At 37.2% G+C, this 17,809-nt stretch overlaps 1 protein-coding gene across 1 annotated transcript in view; it reads left to right on the top strand.

Annotated features, from left to right (window-relative positions):
* Positions 1-17,809, top strand: part of LOC100367791 (nesprin-1-like) — a 157,857-nt gene that overhangs the window by 87,606 nt on the left and 52,442 nt on the right. Inside the window, exons 84-93 of the mRNA XM_085505423.1 lie at positions 863-1,183; positions 1,449-1,775; positions 2,438-2,607; positions 2,973-3,159; positions 3,281-3,589; positions 4,021-4,347; positions 4,619-4,927; positions 5,247-5,450; positions 6,146-6,271; positions 7,706-17,681. Of these exons, the coding sequence (XP_085361549.1) occupies positions 863-1,183; positions 1,449-1,775; positions 2,438-2,607; positions 2,973-3,159; positions 3,281-3,589; positions 4,021-4,347; positions 4,619-4,927; positions 5,247-5,450; positions 6,146-6,271; positions 7,706-17,681 (12,256 nt within the window). The remainder of the gene's footprint in view (positions 1-862; positions 1,184-1,448; positions 1,776-2,437; positions 2,608-2,972; positions 3,160-3,280; positions 3,590-4,020; positions 4,348-4,618; positions 4,928-5,246; positions 5,451-6,145; positions 6,272-7,705; positions 17,682-17,809) is intronic.

Raw genomic sequence — 17,809 nt, 5'->3', positions numbered from 1 at the left:
TAATATACATGGTTGATGTGTATTACGTGTATTAAGAAGAAGTAAGAAGTTGTACTCTCAAAGTTGATAAACATGTATCACCAGTTTGACAACAAATCATTGTTAATATGATCTTACAAGCTGTGCCTTTGATAGGCTGATAGCTATAGATGCAGGTTCGTTGGCACTTGGAGTGAAACAATTTTTTTTTTTGTATTTTCTTATCCAGACAGTCTTGGCTAGATAGTGTTGACATTTCGGAGTTCTGTCAATGGTGGAACATACTCAAAAAATAAAAATATTGGGAACCCAGGCACGCATATGTAATTAAAAGTCCGAAAGTTTGTTTACTTTGCTCTTTGATTGACAAGTCACTGTTGATGATGTATGCAAATAGTTGCTGGCCTCAGAACAGTGCGGCGGTGTGTGACTTCCTTCTTGGCTCCCTGTTTTACTTACCTCAAGCGCAATCAACTAGCCTCGCAAACTTCTAAAAACAGACAAGATTTCTCTTGCCATTTTCACTGTAAAATGTCCTTTTATTGACCCCAATGTTTTTTTTAAGATTACCAATTATTCACTTACTATATCTAGGAGAACAATGAATTGACCACTGTTGAGAACATGCACTAAAACTCACTTAATGTACCAGAAATATCGCCTCGGGCACTCTGTCAATATGATTGTTTTTTTAATGTAAGTTACCCAGACACAAGCAATTCATAATGTGGTATGCATGGGAACAATGGAGGCGCTCTGTATGAAAGCTGGTTTATACTAGATACGTCTTACTAGTATTAACAATACCTTGCACTAGGTGTGTACATTATTTACTTGAAATTGAACAATGAAAATAATTTCCCTACTGTTGTATTATCAATAGGAATTCTTCCGAGATGAAAATGGCTGCCATGACAAAATGGATGAAGCTGTTGAGCTGGCGAAGAAGATTTCGGTTTCCTTGGCGTCTGAAGAGAAGGATGTAATGAAGGATAAGCTGAATACATTGAATACTGAGTTGACTCGTGTTCTAGCTGCAGCCGTGGTAAAGGAAGAGAAATTACACCATTATACCGAGAACTGGGAAACATTCCAAGCTGAAGTGATATCAACGAGAGAAGCTATTGAGGTTGTTGCTCAAAAGTGTGTGACTTCCATTGAGCCATCTATAGAAGGGGCTAAACAGGCTTTAGACCAGCATGGGGTAAGACACTAGATTAAAACACTTCATTTATTTTACAGTGCATGATTTTGTGTAAATGAATTTATATATACATACATTTCATTAGTATGCACCATTAAACTATTCATTTGATCTAGATGAAGTTCTAGTACAGCATACTCGTTGTTCATCAGTTACTTCTGTGAGATATACCGATTCCTGCTTTTCAATGAAAGTTGAGAAGTGGTCTTTAAGATTTTCACAAATAATGTATTGAAACTGTCCAACCATGTTATTCTTCATACAGTTATATGTATCAGAACTGAAAATATACGAGGACCCCGTTGAAGTTCTAAAAGGTAAAGCCAGCAAACTGAAAGATGAAGGCAGCAAACTTGGAAAAGAATCTGTTGAGAAGAAACTGAAGGAAATCCAAGAACCGTGGAATAAACTGAATCTCAAAGCTGCTGAGCAGGGTAAAACTATCCATGAATGTGTTGTACAGTGGCAAGAATATCAGACAGCGCTAGAAGAAGTCTCTGAGTTTGTCACCAATGCTGAGAAGGCTATCCCATCCTTGGTGGTTGAGACTGTTCCAAGTCAGCAACTCACTCAGGATCTTCAACATGCTAAGGTAAGTGCATATTGGCATTTCTTTTACCTCGATTTAGTTCATATGTAATTGAGGTAATAAACAAGTCACTGTCATGTGATGTTTGACATGAAAATCTATTTCAAGTGGCCACCTCATTTGTTTTATAAAGTTTTATATTGGAGTTCAAAAGTTCACCTTGCTGTGGATGTAATGTATACTGAAGTCCCATTACCAGGACTTGAACTCTAGTGAAAAAAGCCCAAATAAAAGTGCTTGGAAATTATTAAGGAATATCTGGATACATGTTTATAATGAAAGGAACACAAATAGGTCATCTAGACAATTGCCTTTAATGGCTTCAGTGAATTTCATGCGCTGCAGTACTTGGTATCCAGCAGCCCACTATGCTGTAACTGTAAACCTGTAAATCCAAAACTACCTGCACTTATAATAACAACTCCAGATAAGTATACCAGCATCTCAATATACTAACAGTGACCCACTGCAGTCATTGGTACAAACTCAGAGGCACAGTTGTGACTTACTACAATCAGATATCGACCATTACCATACTCACAGGAATCCGTGTTATATATTGTAATCCACTGTAAAACCATCATTGTCAATAATTATTATAATGATAGTAGATATTATAATCATCCAAGCCTTGTAGGATTCACTTACTAGATGTCATTTAACAGGTTGCTGTTGAATCAGCAGAGAGTGCAGAGAGCAAGTTTGATGTTGTAAAGAAAGTTGCTGTGTCATTGAAAGAAAGAATGGAGGAAGCAAAGAAGTCAGTTGGACAAGAACCAGACACTGTTCCTCAGGTTGATCAAGACATCAAGAAAGTTGAAGAAAAAATTGGCTGGTAATTTGGATTTGCCTGCTTTGCACTTTAGATTTATCATTTCAATACTTGAATTTTATTCTGCGGATTTATATATTTTAAGGCTTTAAACTTTAAACAGCTGGTGATTAGTGCCCTTTAGCAAATTTTAGTCTTACCTGTCAGTGACATTATATTTTTGTAATATTCTCAAAGTAAATTCAGAAATCTTGGCTCAGCTTGTAAAAGTAAATGATATTGTTATTTCACATTGTTTCAAAACACTGTGTTTTAATTTCTAAAATATATTATCCAAAATGTTTTGGCATATTTAAGCAAACCTTCAGACAAAGAAAATGACTACTTGCAATCTTAAGGAGAAATGTCTTGCATTGATTTTCCCACAGTGTTCAGACATCTGCAGTGGAAATCCAACATGGTATAGAGAAGGAACTGGCTGAGCGAGAGAAGTTCAAAGCTGAGGTTGTTAATGTTGCAGAGTTCTTAGAGACATCGCAAGGAAATGTACAAGCACTTGATAGTACTATTGGCCCAACACCAGCTGATGTTGAACATAAGATAGAAGAGAAGAAGGTATGACAGGAAATTAATTAAATATTGGTTATAATATGTGTAGCTACACCCAAAGGGTTTATTATCCAAAATCTGGGAAGTCATTAAATTGCCATTAACTCATCCATATGTTTGCTTGTAGGAACTGCAAGAGGCTTTGATATCTAAGTTACACATCTTGGATGAACAAACACAAGTACAACAACAGCGATACTCGGCAAAGGACGCTCCAGTACCTGAAGAAATCAAAGTAGAACTTGATAAACTAAAGTGTTTGGAGAGTGACATCAATGCTAAACTTGCTGACAAAGATGATACTTTAGTTAAAGCCAAAAAACTGAGAGAGAATTTTGCACGTGAATGTGACATGACCGAGAAGCAGTTACAGCAGTCACAGGAGCAGGTTAACGAAGACATTGTCAGTATACCAGAAGATGTACAAGGACATAAGGTATGTGGTTATTTGATGTGGTTTATGCCTTGATATTTTATAAACATCTGATTAATCACAATAATATCAATCAACTTTTCTTATTCATGTTAAAAAAATCATCAAATATCAAGTATTTTTGGCATTTATTGATGGATTTTGTTCAAACTTGGTACATACATTAGACATACATTATGGGTTCCTGATGCACGTTTTTTTATTTTTTGGCTGACTAGTGGCCATTTTGTTTTAATGAATGGGCTTCTAGAGCCTTATCTCTGACATGCTTTGACTGACTATGTTCAAATTTTATATATTCATTATACATGTATTCAAAATGGCTGATTTTGTTTTAATTAATACTGAGTTGTTTTTCAATCAATGGCTTCAGAGAAGATTTATTTCTATATTACCAAAGAATTGAATTAGCTTACATTACATTTGATTCATAGGAAGTATGCCAAGATATTGACCAGATCCAAGAAATGGTGGATGCTTTACAAGAGTATGCACAGATTATCACTGAACAAACAGAAAAAGAAAATGAGAAACAAGTTGTCGTGGCTACCATTACAACTATCCAAAACCATTATGCAGAGCTCAAACGCAGTGCTGAATTGAAGACTGCTAAACTGGAGGAAGCCGATATCATGTGGACTGACTACCAGGAAGCAACTGAGTTTGTTGGTGAATGGTTAGAAAAAAGTAGGCCTGTGGTTACAGCTGGTATTGTTGTTGACAATCTTGATGGCATAAAGCACCAGCTTCATTCACATCAAGTAAGTCCATTGTGTGTGAATTCCACCAACATAACTCATAAAAGTAGTTGTTAAAATTAGAAAATTATAATAACATGTATATAAGCAATTTATACATAGTGTCTAAAGTGAATTCATATTTTGAAATTTTGATGCCCATTTTACTAACTTGAATCGTTTACAAGGAAATGCACCAATATATCTATAAATGCTATGATAAACATTGTATAAAACATCATGAGCTCATACCGAGATAGTAATATATATTTGGCGTATGTTTTATTCTGTGTAGGAGGTCCTCATGATTTCAGATCCAGTGTTGCACAAAATACAACTTCTCAAATCAGCCACGGATAAACTTAGTAAGATTTATAATGCTGGAGAGCTTCAAGAGAGAGCAGCTGATATATCAGAACATGCCATTGGAATTGAAAAAGAGGCTAAACAACGGGCTAACATCTTGAATGAGAAAGCGAGAAAGTGGGAAGAATGCGAAACTGGTGTTGTGAAACTAAAAGAATGCATTGATCATGTCAAGAAAGAACTTTTTGATCCCAACTTGGATGATGAAGAACTTGTCCATCAGCTGGAGAAACATGAGGTGAGAATGACAATACTACTAACGATCTCTTAGTGTGTGAACACTAACAAATAAACATATATAAATGACATCACCTGTATACAAGATTTGAGCTCATAATCATGGAAAGTGCCATGGTTCTATGGCCTTGCAGTGATTAGTTGGAAATGAACATGCCAAATCTCAGACATTACCAAAAAAAATATATATAATTACACACACATAAGCTTCATAATGTGAGTTGCAGTCAAAAACTTTTTAGAATACTAAATAACTTGTTTCAGCATATTTCTATTATTTTATGCTTGTAATAACAATTGTAATACCTTTGCCCATACAGGAATTGTCTTCTGAAATTGACAACTACAAAGATAGACTGCAAGCTATTAGAGCTAAGAAAAGAGAGATCACTGCTACTGTTGATACAGTTGATGCTAGTCCACTTGAAGATCCATCCCATGTAAAGATGCAGGAAGATATAGTACAGATTCAAGATGCTATATCTGGTCACAAACAGATGTTAAGAGAAGCTGTTGCTAAAAAGGTAGAAGAAATTAATTTCTGGTCTTCTGGTCCAGTAATTTGTTATGTATGGTGATTTCTGTTGGTTATGGCTTGCCAGTGATATGATATATAGTTTGTTTAGTGTTGTGATGTGAATGTTGTATGTTGTGATGCGAATGTTGTATTTGCTTCTTATATTTGTACATTGTCTTTAGAAGATCTTTTCTGTTTATATTATTAATATATTTATATTATTATAATATTTCTGCTTAATAATAATTCTAGAGATTCTTAATGGGCATAATGCATGATTTTTGTTTATATTGCATCTTTCAAATTTACTTCAATGATGCCTTGCAAAGTTCTGTGGGATGAACTTATCTTCCGAAATATACACCTCTAAATTCACCTATAGTCAACTCTAAATCTGTAAATAAATGATCATTACTTTTTGGCATATTATATTTTTGGAATCTAAAGCAGAGTATATGAACTTAATGATAACTCTAAAATGTAACTATTTTTTGGGCTTTCTGAAATTTAGGAATGTGAAAAAATGTACCAAAATGTGACCCTGCACATAAAAAAAATATTCTTCCCAACTTATAGCATTTTTAAACAAAAAATAAGACTAACTGCTTGCTGTTGCATGTATTGGTACTGTGGGTTTGCTTTTTAAATAAACTGTAGATTTAGTGAACTCACCTAGACAACTCCTACTCATTAATCCAACAGGAAGAGTATTACAGTGAGGTTGAGAGACTGACAACAAAAGTGAAAGAGGCCCAAGAGAAACTGAATGCCACTCCTGTGGCACCTACCAGTTTTGATGGTCTGAAGAAACAATTAGCAGAACATACTGTATGTTACTCATCAAATAGGTTGCTTGGTTTGGCGTGTTTGTAAAATATCAAAGAACAATGTCATGGCTTACACCATACTGTGTGCTATATCATTTATTGCACATCAATTACTGTTTCTGGTTAAGCCATACCATTATTAATTGTACTTTCACACGTGAAAATATAAGCTACAATAAAAACCAAGTGTGTGTTTGTTATTCAAAACTTGGCGAGGTTTCATCATGTTACTACATATTCTAACATTAATCAGTTTCATCCAAGCACTTATTTCATTGCGTATTTCATTGCTAACATTACATCTTCTTTTTCATGGTTTCCAACATATGCTTCAACAACAGATAACGTGTCATCTTAGATTTATTAATTCATGTTTTCTCTTTTCATAGTTCCTGTTGTTTGTGACAACAACATCTGTTTCTTCTCTGATCTTTACTTTCTTTCACAGGAAGTAATTTCATTATCAGGTCACTGAAAACATGCAGCAACCTTTTTGTCAACTTGTCAGGGTTCATATTTTGTCTTTATTTTCTCACTTCATTGCTATAATAATACATCATATATGATTGTGTGTACATGTTTTCAGCTCACCAACATTTCCTGCTTTAATAGGGGAAGTCAACTGCAATGGTGTTTAATATCATATTTGCACAGTGAAAATCGACAAGTTGATCTTGTCCACTGGTTGCTGTTCACTGATTGGGTGCTGGTGTTAATTCCACAACAGAAAGTTGATACATATTCTTGGCTGTTCAGAGATCTTAAAATTATTCAGATATCAGAATCAATAAGCTATACACTTTTCATATTTTACAAACATTGGGTGAATTTGAAAAAGGAACCTTGATGCCACGCTGCAAAATCAATTTATATAGTAAAATATCTACAACAAGAAGTCTATAACTCCCTTACATTATGTGCTTGCCAAGAGAGCCACACAACTAGAGTAACTCCAGTTACCACTAAACAGTCAGTTGATGAATTCCATGTGACATGAACAACTTTTATAAAATACATATATGTGATATGTGATAGCGCGAAAAAATAAATAATGTTTACATAATGTTGTATTACAGATGTAAGTAGTATTTATCTTTTTAAACACATGGCCCAGGGAGGTATACAAGGGCTTAAATAATAAAGTGGTGATAGTTTGAAATGATTTTTAAGTATATTCAATTGCAATAACTGATACAGCATTGCAGCACTGACTACCCCTGTAAGTAATGTTCAGTAAACAAAATGTATTGCACATGCTTGATATAACTAAACTAAACATTTCAATCTTATGTGTATTAGGATTTATTTGATTCCGTTTGGCTAATGCTGAATATTTTCCAATTTTAAAATCTGTGTATTCTTTTTGGCTGACCTTGATTGTTTGTTTGTTTCCCAGTGGGTATTGCTTAACTTGAGTTGTCTCTCATTTTGTTAGGCTTTGAGAGCTGAAATGGAGAGTTACAAGGAAGAGATCAGGACCATTAATGAAAAAAGTGAGGAATTAGATGATTTAGCTGCAGAAAGGGCTGCTGTGAGGAGAGCTGCTGCCGAGAAGTTTTTCCCAGGCATGACTGAAGTTGTTGTTGCTGAAGTACATCCTGGTGATGAAGCCCTTTATGCAGCTGAAGGTGTAACAGAGATTGTGTCACCACAAACTGCATCAATACAAGATCCAAAACATCAACAACAGTCAAGCAAGGTTCATCGGGCAGTGGATGAGTACGGAAAACCAATATTCAGTGAACAGAATAATGTTGGTGTGCTTGGGCATGATCTGCCTTGTGGTGAAACAGCAGAACAGAGACATCACTCTGGAGATTTTAAACATATGGCTAAACCTGGGGAAAAACCCCTAACCGCAGTTGGAGAATCAGTTATCACAAAAGGTAAACTTAACTATGCAGGTGGACAATATGAAGAAACCAAGGATATCTCTGAAACTTGTGATGGATCTTTGAATGGAAGATTCCCTTCAGTTAGTACTATCGACTCTGGAATTCATTCTCCACCAAATGGACAACCTGGGGAGTTAGTGGAGACTTTACCCAGCTCATGGCAACCAGGTCATGAATCTCAAACAATGTCATTAGCAAAAAATGCCCATGTAGATGCTGCCGTAGGATTTGAGCAGGTAGATGCACTTAATACACAAGAAGACAAACGACACACAGCAGAGGAAGGTGTACAGACAGGCTTACAGTATGCCAACCTTCAGCGCTCAGACATGTTAAATCCTGTTGTTGATGCCAGTACAGATTTAAAAGAAAAACTTGAAATTGCTCATTTGCATGACAAATCCTGGGAACGATCAAGAGAAAATAGTCCAGAAAGGCGAAAAGCCACTTTCAAATCAGGTGAGGTGCATGAAATGCCTGAAGCTGAGCATGCACAAATTGTAACTGCTCCTATGCATGAAGGAGATGTAGTGCATGGTGTGAAATCTGAGCTGCATGCAGAAGCAATGAATGCAGTATTGACAGAGCAAAGGGAAGAACTCAACAGTAAAAAGACCAAACCAGGTGAGGTGCATGTTTCTCCGAGTGAATTTGTTGTGAGTGATCCTTCTCCTGAAATCCTTTCTATGCACAGAGCTGATATTTCTGAACTTTCTTCTGTTATTGCTTCGCACTCTGAAGATAAATATTCCATTCACCCGCCTCTCTCACCTTCTGGACTTGAACTTAACTATGAACATTCTTCAACTATTTATCCTGATGAAACAGAGCATTTAGACCATGTAGAAGTAAAGAAATCAATGACCAATCATAAGGCTGAAGCTGACGAGCCAGTTGAATATTTCAAACTAGAAAGGTCTAATAGTAAGTCAAAAGACGCCTCTGATGAGGTTGATGGAATACATTCATCACTGATAGGTCAAACTGTAAGTCCTGCACAATTATCTGCAGCTGAGCAAGAAATTACTGCAGCACATTTTGCACCTGATAAATCGCAAGCTTTAGCATTTGATGCTAATGAAGGTGTTCTTCCTGTATCTGAAAATATTGAAGAACTTAAGGGAAAAACCTTGATTCAGCCTCCAGGTGAACTACCTGAGATTGAGCATGTTGCACCTCAGTCTGCAAATGAGGATCAACGAGATGAATGTGCTCTGTCGATATCTCAGAAATTACCTGGTGAAATAAAAACACCAGGTAATGACCCTGTTGGTGTAGCCCTTGCTGAACAATATATGATAGGGCAAGAACAACCTTCTAAATCTGAGTGTGCACATAACATTGATCAAACCCTAGTAATTGGTGATGCCACTAATAACCGTGAAGTACAGCTTTTACCAAGTGACCCATCAAGCCATTTGCCATTTGATAATGAGCAGCATGTCATTAGTAATGAAAATGAATACACAGCTCCACACACACACAGTCAGAAAAGCAAAGGTGCTACATTACCTATACAAGCAGAAATACACAAGACTGAACTCCATAAGCGGGAGCAATGTGATGAGGAACACATTATTTTAACGCTAGTTGAAACTGAAAATTCAGACATTCCACCTGGTTCATTCATTCCTCAAGTAGAAAAGATTACTAAACATAAAGTACCTCAAATTGACTGGATACCTGTGGAGAAACAAGAACACGGTAGTGAAAATGAGAAACCCCATGGGATCGTGGTTGTCAAATCAACAGGTGAACCAAACATAGAAGAATATCTAGAGAAAGGTAATAATGCCATCCACATAGAAGACAACATACCATTGCAAAATGAAAATAATGGTATACTTATTGTATCTGAAAAAGTTGAAGATCTTGAAGTAATTGCACATGTTGCACCTCAATCTGAAAATGAAGATCGACCAAGAAAAGATGTTTTGTCTATATCCCTAAAATTACCTGATACAACAAAAACATCAACAAATGGCACTTCTGTCGAACAATTTCTACCAGGTGAAAACGAGAAAAGTGATTATATATCAGGTTCAGTTGATAAGATTACTAGTCATGAAGTTTCAGTACCACAAGAAAAGCATGAGCAGGTAGATGAAAACAAAGGGGATGGGAGATATATGACAGGGAAGTACAATGTTCACAATATAATGGCTACCATTGTAGAGCCTGTCACTCTTGGCGTTCCAATAGACAAATCTGATATAGAGCAAACAGAAACAAATCCAAATGAATGGATGATTGAAAAAAGAAAAGCAGATATAAAATCTGCTTACATTGCAGAGCCTGGCTCGAGCGGGGACGTCATGCTTGGGACTCCTACTGACAGACCAGATAAAGAGCAGGCAGTTAAAACAGAACATCTAACTGCACTTGATAGAATTGAAGAAATGAAAGATGATCATGACTCAGAGGGAGAACAAACAGATATAAAACATGCTCACATTGTGGAACCTGGCTGCAGCAAGGAGGACATGCCTGTTATTCCTCATGACAGATCTGATAAACAACATACAGTAAAACCAGAACTTCCAAGTGGATTTGAAAGAGTCAAAGAAACAATAGATGATCATGAGATAGAGGCAGGGAATGTTGATATAAAACATGCTGTCATTGTGGAGCCTGGCTGGAGTGAGGATGATATGCTTGGTATTCCAAGAGACAGGCCAGATGAACAGCATGTAGTTAAAACAGAACAACCAAGTGAATCTGAAAGAGTCAAAGCAACAATAGATGATCATAAGATGGATGAAAGTAAAATAGATCTAAAACATACTGTCATTGTGGAGCCTGGCTGTAGTGAAGGTGATATGCTTGGTATTCCAAGAGACAGGCCAGAAGAACAGCATGTAGCTAAAACAGAACAACCAAGTGAATCTGAAAAAGTCAAAGAAACAATAGATGATCATGAGATAGAAGGAGGAAAAGTTGATCTAAAACATGCTCCTATTGTGAAGCCTGACTTGAGTGAAGATGATATGCTTGGCATTCCAAAAGACAGGCCAGGTGAACAGTACGTAGTTAAAACAGAAGAACCAAGTGAACCTGAAAGAGTCAAAGAGACAATAAAGAATCATGAGACAAATGAAAGTAAAATAGATCTAAAACATGCTGTCATTGTGGAGCCTGGCTGGAGTGAAGATGATATGCTTGGTATTCCAAGAGACAGACCTGATGAACAGCATGTAGTTAAAACAGAACAACCAAGTGAATCTGATAGAGTCAAAGAAACAATAGATGATCATGAGATACAGGCAGGGAATGTTGATATAAAACATACTGTCATTGTGGAGCCTGGCTGTAGTGAAGATGATATGCTTGGCATTCCAAGAGACAGGCCAGATGAACAGCATGTAGTTAAAACAATACAACCAAGTGAATCTGAAAGTGTCAAAGAAACAATCAATGATCATGAGACAGATGAAAGTAAAATAGATCTAAAACATGCTCCTATTGTGAAACCTGACTGGAGTGAAGATGATATGCTTGGCATTCCAAGAGACAGGCCTGATGGACAGCATGTAGTTAAAACAGAACAACCAAGTGAATATGAAAGAGTCAAAGAAACAATAGATGATCATGAGATACAAGCAGGGAATGTTGATATAAAAAATGCTGTCATTGTGGAGCCTGGCTGGAGTGAAGATGATATGCTTGGCATTCCAAGAGACAGGCCAGATGAACAGCATGTAGTTAAAACAGAACAACCAAGTGAACCTGAAAGAGTCAAAGAGACAATAGATGATCATGAGACAGATGAAAGTAAAATAGATCTAAAACATGCTCCTATTGTGAAACCTGACTGGAGTGAAGATGATATGCTTGTTATTCCAAGCGACAGGCCTGATGAACAGCATATAGTTAAAACAGAACAACCAAGTGAATATGAAAGAGTCAAAGAAACAATAGATGATCATGAGATACAGGCAGGGAATATTGATATAAAAAATGCTGTCATTGTGGAGCCTGGCTGGAGTGAAGATGATATGCTTGGCATTCCAAGAGACAGGCCAGATGAACAGCATGTAGTTAAAACAGAACAACCAAGTGAACCTGAAAGAGTCAAAGAGACAATAGATGATCATGAGACAGATGAAAGTAAAATAGATATAAAACATGCTCCTATTTTGAAACCTGACTGGAGTGAAGATGATATGCTTGGCATTCCAAGAGACAGGCCAGATGAACAACATGTAGTTAAAACAGAACAACCAAGTGAATCTGATAGAGTCAAAGAAACAATAGATGATCATGAGATACAGGCAGGGAATGTTGATATAAAACATACTGTCATTGTGGAGCCTGGCTGTAGTGAAGATGATATGCTTGGCATTCCAAGAGACAGGCCAGATGAACAGCATGTAGTTAAAACAATACAACCAAGTGAATCTGAAAGTGTCAAAGAAACAATCAATGATCATGAGACAGATGAAAGTAAAATAGATCTAAAACATGCTCCTATTGTGAAACCTGACTGGAGTGAAGATGATATGCTTGGCATTCCAAGAGACAGGCCTGATGGACAGCATGTAGTTAAAACAGAACAACCAAGTGAATATGAAAGAGTCAAAGAAACAATAGATGATCATGAGATACAAGCAGGGAATGTTGATATAAAAAATGCTGTCATTGTGGAGCCTGGCTGGAGTGAAGATGATATGCTTGGCATTCCAAGAGACAGGCCAGATGAACAGCATGTAGTTAAAACAGAACAACCAAGTGAACCTGAAAGAGTCAAAGAGACAATAGATGATCATGAGACAGATGAAAGTAAAATAGATCTAAAACATGCTCCTATTGTGAAACCTGACTGGAGTGAAGATGATATGCTTGTTATTCCAAGCGACAGGCCTGATGAACAGCATATAGTTAAAACAGAACAACCAAGTGAATATGAAAGAGTCAAAGAAACAATAGATGATCATGAGATACAGGCAGGGAATATTGATATAAAAAATGCTGTCATTGTGGAGCCTGGCTGGAGTGAAGATGATATGCTTGGCATTCCAAGAGACAGGCCAGATGAACAGCATGTAGTTAAAACAGAACAACCAAGTGAACCTGAAAGAGTCAAAGAGACAATAGATGATCATGAGACAGATGAAAGTAAAATAGATATAAAACATGCTCCTATTTTGAAACCTGACTGGAGTGAAGATGATATGCTTGGCATTCCAAGAGACAGGCCAGATGAACAACATGTAGTTAAAACAGAACAACCAAGTGAACCTGAAAGAGTCAAAGAGACAATAGATGATCATGAGATAGATGAAAGTAAAATAGATCTAAAACATGCTGTCATTGTGGAGCCTGGCTGGAGTGAAGATAATATGCTTGGTATTCCAAGAGACAGGCCAGATGAACAGCATGTAGTTAAAACAGAACAACCAAGTGAATATGAAAGAGTCAAAGAAACAATAGATGATCATGAGATAGAGGAAGGAAAAGCTGATATAAAACATGCTCATATTGTAAAGCCTGACTGGAGTGAAGATGATATGCTTGGTATTCCGAGAGACAGGCCAGATGAACAGCATGTAGTTAAAACAGAACAACCAAGTGAATATGAAAAAGTCAAAGAAACAATAGATGATCATGAGATAGAGGGAGGAAAAGCTGATATAAAACATGCTCATATTGTGAAGCCTGACTGGAGTGAAGATGATATGCTTGGTATTCCGAGAGACAGGCCTGATGAACAGCATGTAGTTAAAACAGAACAACCGAGTGAATTTGAAAGAGTCAAAGAAACAATAGATGATAATGAGATACAGGCAGAAAAAGTTGATATAAAACATGCTGTCATTGTGGAGCCTGACTGGAGTGAAGATGATATGCTTGGTATTCCAAAAGACAGGCCTGATGAACAGCATGTAGTTAAAACAGAACAACCAAGTGAATCTGAAAGAGTCAACGAAACAATAGATGATCATGAGACAGATGAAAGTAAAATAGATCTAAAACATGCTGTCATTGTGGAGCCTGGCTGGAGTGAAGATGATATGCTTGGCATTCCAAGAAACAGGCCAGATGAACAGCACGTAGGTAAAACAGAACAACCAAGTGAATCTGAAAGAGTCAAAGAAATAATAGACGATCATGAGATAGAGACAGGAACAGTTGATATAAAACATGCTGTCATTGTGGAGCCTGGCTGGAGTGAAGATGATATGCTTGGCATTCCAAGAGACAGGCCAGATGAACAGCATGTAGTTAAAACAGAACAACCAAGTGAATCTGAAAGAGTCAAAGAGACAATAGATGATCATGAGATAGATGAAAGTAAAATAGATCTAAAACATGCTGTCATTGTGGAGCCTGGCTGGAGTGAAGATGATATGCTTGGTATTCCAAGAGACAGGCCAGATGAACAGCATGTAGTTAAAACAGAACAACCAAGTGAATCTGAAAGAGTCAAAGAGACAATAGATGATCATGAAATAGAAGCAGGGAGTGTTGATATAAAACATGCTGTCATTGTGGAGCCTGGCTGGAGTGAAGATGATATGCTTGGCATTCCAAGAGACAGGCCAGATGAACAACATGTAGTTAAAACAGAACAACCAAGTGAACCTGAAAGAGTCAAAGAAACAATAGACGATCATGAGATAGAGGGAGGAAAAGCTGATATAAAACATGCTCATATTGTGAAGCCTGACTGGAGTGAAGATGATATGCTTGGTATTCCGAGAGACAGACCTGATGAACAACATGTAGTAAAAGCAGAACATCTAAGTGAATTCGAAAGAGTCAAAGGAACAATAGAAGATCATGAGATAGAGGCAGGAAAAAATGATAAAAAATATGCTGTCATATTGGAACCTGGCTGGAGTGAAGATGATATGCTTGGTATTCCAAGAGACAGGCCTGATGAACAGCATGTAGTTAAAACAGAACAACCAAGTGAATCTGAAAGAGTCAACGAAACAATAGATGATCATGAGATAGAAGCAGGGAGTGTTGATATAAAACATGCTGTCATTGTGGAGCCTGGCTGGAGTGAAGATGATATGCTTGGCATTCCAAGAGACAGGCCAGATGAACAACATGTAGTTAAAACAGAACAACCAAGTGAATATGAAAAAGTCAAAGAGACAATAGATGATCATGAAATAGAAGCAGGGAGTGTTGATATAAAACATGCTGTCATTGTGGAGCCTGGCTGGAGTGAAGATGATATGCTTGGCATTCCAAGAGACAGGCCAGATGAACAACATGTAGTTAAAACAGAACAACCAAGTGAATCTGAAAGAGTCAAAGAGACAATAGATGATCATGAGATAGATGAAAGTAAAATAGATCTAAAACATGCTGTCATTGTGGAGCCTGGCTGGAGTGAAGATGATATGCTTGGTATTCCAAGAGACAGGCCAGATGAACAGCATGTAGTTAAAACAGAACAACCAAGTGAATCTGAAAGAGTCAAAGAGACAATAGATGATCATGAGATAGATGAAAGTAAAATAGATCTAAAACATGCTGTCATTGTGGAGCCTGGCTGGAGTGAAGATGATATGCTTGGTATTCCAAGAGACAGGCCAGATGAACAGCATGTAGTTAAAACAGAACAACCAAGTGAATCTGAAAGAGTCAAAGAGACAATAGATGATCATGAAATAGAAGCAGGGAGTGTTGATATAAAACATGCTGTCATTGTGGAGCCTGGCTGGAGTGAAGATGATATGCTTGGCATTCCAAGAGACAGGCCAGATGAACAACATGTAGTTAAAACAGAACAACCAAGTGAATCTGAAAGAGTCAAAGAGACAATAGATGATCATGAGATAGATGAAAGTAAAATAGATCTAAAACATGCTGTCATTGTGGAGCCTGGCTGGAGTGAAGATGATATGCTTGGTATTCCAAGAGACAGGCCAGATGAACAGCATGTAGTTAAAACAGAACAACCAAGTGAATCTGAAAGAGTCAAAGAGACAATAGATGATCATGAAATAGAAGCAGGGAGTGTTGATATAAAACATGCTGTCATTGTGGAGCCTGGCTGGAGTGAAGATGATATGCTTGGCATTCCAAGAGACAGGCCAGATGAACAACATGTAGTTAAAACAGAACAACCAAGTGAATCTGAAAGAGTCAAAGAGACAATAGATGATCATGAGATAGATGAAAGTAAAATAGATCTGAAACATGCTGTCATTGTGGAGCCTGGCTGGAGTGAAGATGATATGCTTGGTATTCCAAGAGACAGGCCAGATGAACAGCATGTAGTTAAAACAGAACAACCAAGTGAATCTGAAAGAGTCAAAGAGACAATAGATGATCATGAAATAGAAGCAGGGAGTGTTGATATACAACATGCTGTCATTGTGGAGCCTGGCTGGAGTGAAGATGATATGCTTGGCATTCCAAGAGACAGGCCAGATGAACAACATGTAGTTAAAACAGAACAACCAAGTGAATCTGAAAGAGTCAAAGAAACAATAGACGATCATGAGATAGAGGGAGGAAAAGCTGATATAAAACATGTTCATATTGTGAAGCCTGACTGGAGTGAAGATGATATGCTTGGTATTCCGAGAGACAGACCTGATGAACAACATGTAGTAAAAGCAGAACATCTAAGTGAATTCGAAAGAGTCAAAGGAACAATAGAAGATCATGAAATAGAGGCAGGAAAAAATGATAAAAAATATGCTGTCATATTGGAACCTGGCTGGAGTGAAGATGATATGCTTGGTATTCCAAGAGACAGGCCTGATGAACAGCATGTAGTTAAAACAGAACAACCAAGTGAATCTGAAAGAGTCAACGAAACAATAGACGATCATGAGATAGAGGGAGGAAAAGCTGATATAAAACATGCTCATATTGTGAAGCCTGACTGGAGTGAAGATGATATGCTTGGTATTCCGAGAGACAGACCTGATGAACAGCATGTAGTTAAAACAGAACAACCAAGTGAATCTGAAAGAGTCAAAGAGACAATAGATGATCATGAGATAGATGAAAGTAAAATCGATCTAAAACATGCTGTCATTGTGGAGCCTGGCTGGAGTGAAGATGATATGCTTGGTATTCCAAGAGACAGGCCAGATGAACAGCATGTAGTTAAAACAGAACAACCAAGTGAATCTGAAAGAGTCGAAGAGACAATAGATGATCATGAGATAGATGAAAGTAAAATAGATCTAAAACATGCTGTCATTGTGGAGCCTGGCTGGAGTGAAGATGATATACTTGGCATTCCAAGAGACATGCCAGATGAACAGCATGTAGTTAAAACAGAACAACCAAGTGAATTTGAAAGAGTCAAAGAAACAATAGATGATCATGAGATAGTGATAGGAAAAGTTGATATGAAACATGCTCATATTATGAAGCCTGACTGGAGTGAAGATGATATGCTTGGCATTCTGCGAGACAGTCCAGATGGACAGCATGTACTTAAAGCAGAACAACCAAGTGAATTTGAAAGAATAGAAAAAATACCATTTGCACCTGTACATAGCACTGTTAATGCACCTAGAGAAGAACATACTATTACAGGTAAGGTTGCTATGTTTTGTCTAAGAAGCTATTGAATAGAGAACACAAGCAAGTAAGTGAGACAGTTTATCTTGTGGCACTCTATGCTTATTTGCACGTCTTTATTTGGCATGAATGCTTATGTTTTC

Source organism: Saccoglossus kowalevskii, chromosome 2 (genome assembly GCF_978046115.1).
Source record: "Saccoglossus kowalevskii chromosome 2, keSacKowa6.1, whole genome shotgun sequence".
NCBI classification, from domain to species: Eukaryota; Metazoa; Hemichordata; class Enteropneusta; family Harrimaniidae; genus Saccoglossus; species Saccoglossus kowalevskii.
This window is presented reverse-complemented; position numbering and strand designations above follow the sequence as displayed.